Here is a 2,325-nt window from a genome sequence, read left to right as displayed (position 1 = left end):
GATTTGAGATTTAAAAAAAGGAGAAAACAGAACAAGTGAATTAAAAGCGACAAAAAATAACCGCGTAAAATATCCGAAACAAATCGGTCAAGTTAACACGCACGTACTTACACTGACATGACACCCCAGCGGACAAAGCATAAGCACACGCAATCTTTCCCTGGTTTAATAAACACAAACCGCTGAAGCATTTGACGCACTAAATCCAATGCCTTGTAAACCGCGAGTGAGGAATTATAAATGTGAGCATGTTGTGGCGTTGGCGAAAACGGAATAGGACGCACGACCGATAAATGTGAATGCATGTGCAGATGTGGTAAATACGGAGGATAAGCAGATGTGATGAAGCGATACATGTTGATATGTGACAAAAATGGCACATAAAGCAAATGTGAGAGAACGATGCATGAGTCAATGCGATAAATCAAAACGCACAAAAGTAAATGCAAGAGAAACGAAATATCAGCAAATGTGATGAAAGGATACAAAAAAAAATATAATAAAAAAAATACATATTCAAAGACGATAAGTGATCTATAACCAAATATGGCAGAAGCGATATATAAGAAACGTGATGAAACGATACATAAGCACATACGATAAAACGATACACAAGCATAAACGATAAAACTATGCATGAGCCAAAGAGCTAAAAGTGATCGAAGAGGAATCAGCGGCGAGATCAAGCCGATGGAACAAACATATGCAAGATTTCCAATATGTATATATCGGGCGGAATCAATATTCGGATACACGAGTACCTGATAGATAAATTACACCATACCGGCCGTACAGACCCCGTGGTGTGGTCGGCATTTTCCGCCCTCCGGCTTCCGGCTGTGACCCCACTTTTCCGTTGTGACCCCATCTTCCAGCTGAGACCTTAGCTTCCTGTTGTGACCCCATCTTCCGGCCGAGACCCCATCTTCCGGCTGTGACCCCATCTTCCGGCCGAGACCCCACCTTCCGGCTGTGACCCCACCTTCGTGTTGTAACTCCCCATCTTCCGGCTGTGACCCCAGCTTCCTGTTGTGACCCCATCTTCCGGCCGAGACCCCATCTTCCGGCTGTGACCCCAGCTTCCTGTTGTAACTCCCCATCTTCCGGCTGTGACCCCAGCTTCCTGTTGTAACTCCCCATCTTCCGGCTGTGACCCCAGCTTCCGGCTGTGACCCCAGCTTCCTGTTGTGACCCCATGTTCCGGATGTGACCCCAGAATGTGCTGCCCTGACTTCATCTGCGCCAGAATGTTACCTCAGCCTCAGTCTCTAGCCTCGTAATCGACCCCTTTTTATCATACAGATGTGACCCCATTCCATCACCTCCCCGAGTCTTCCTCCCTTCCCCATCTTCGCGGATGTGACCCCACCTCCTTCCCCCGCCTTCCCCTCCGTATTTCATCTCTTTCCCCATGTCCCTCCCTACTCTACCCTTCCCCTACCCCCGTCACTCCCCCCCCCCCCCTCTCTCCCCCTCCCATTTTCCTTATTAAGACTCCCTCGCCTCCCTCTACCTCCCCCTACCGCATCCCCCCCCCCCCCATTCTCCTCTCACACTGTCCCATCCCACTTCCCCCTCCACTTCCAACCACTTCCCCTCGACCTTCCGTCTCCTCCTCCCCCTACTCCGTCATCCCACTCTCCACCACCTCCCCTCCACTCGCACTCCTTCACCCTCATCACACCCCTCCTTCTCTCCCCCATACCACATATTCCCCCAGCTCCACCTTCCCCCATCTACACCTCCCCTCCTCCTCCCCCTCACCGCTCTCCCCACCTCCCATCCCCATCTACCACCTCCCCCACCTCCTCACCCCTTCACCTCCTTCATCCACACACCCCTCCTGTCTCTCCCCCATCTACCACATATACCTCCCCCTTACAGCCTTCCCCACCTCCTCCCCATCTACCACCTCCCCCACCTCCCCCCCATCTACCGCTTCTCCCCACCTCCTCCCTACCACTCCCCCCTCCCCCCCTACCGCCTCCCCACCTCCTCCCCCCCTACCGCCCCCCACCTCCTCCCTGCCCGCAAACACACACAGGCCGAGCGCCTCCTCACAACCCTCATCTTGTCTCTCACTCCTCACTTAATTTCGCCTCATCAGAAGTCAGGAATGCATCTATCTATTCCTTCTTTTTCTTCTTGTTTTATGCCTTGCCTCCTCTGTTTCTTGTGATTATCTCCCTTCCTCTTTCTCCATCTTTAAAACACCGCTGATACCTTTCGGCTTTCCACTTATTTATCTTTTTTTTCCTGCTTTTCATCTCCTTCCGACTCACTGACATTAAAAGAATTCAGATGTAACGAGTGGTGAGTATCCCC

At 51.4% G+C, this 2,325-nt stretch overlaps 1 protein-coding gene across 1 annotated transcript in view; it reads left to right on the top strand.

The window, feature by feature from the left end:
* Positions 1 to 1,217: 1,217 nt before the first annotated feature.
* Positions 1,218 to 2,325, top strand: part of LOC119588153 (Down syndrome cell adhesion molecule-like protein Dscam2) — a 164,747-nt gene continuing 163,639 nt past the window's right edge. Inside the window, 1 exon segment of the mRNA XM_037936858.1 lies at positions 1,218 to 1,276. Coding sequence (XP_037792786.1) covers positions 1,218 to 1,276 — 59 coding nt within the window.

Source organism: Penaeus monodon, chromosome 23, assembly GCF_015228065.2.
Source record: "Penaeus monodon isolate SGIC_2016 chromosome 23, NSTDA_Pmon_1, whole genome shotgun sequence".
Taxonomy (NCBI): Eukaryota; Metazoa; Arthropoda; class Malacostraca; order Decapoda; family Penaeidae; genus Penaeus; species Penaeus monodon.
The sequence above is the reverse complement of the archived record's forward strand: the minus strand, read 5'-3'. Positions and strand labels throughout refer to the sequence as shown.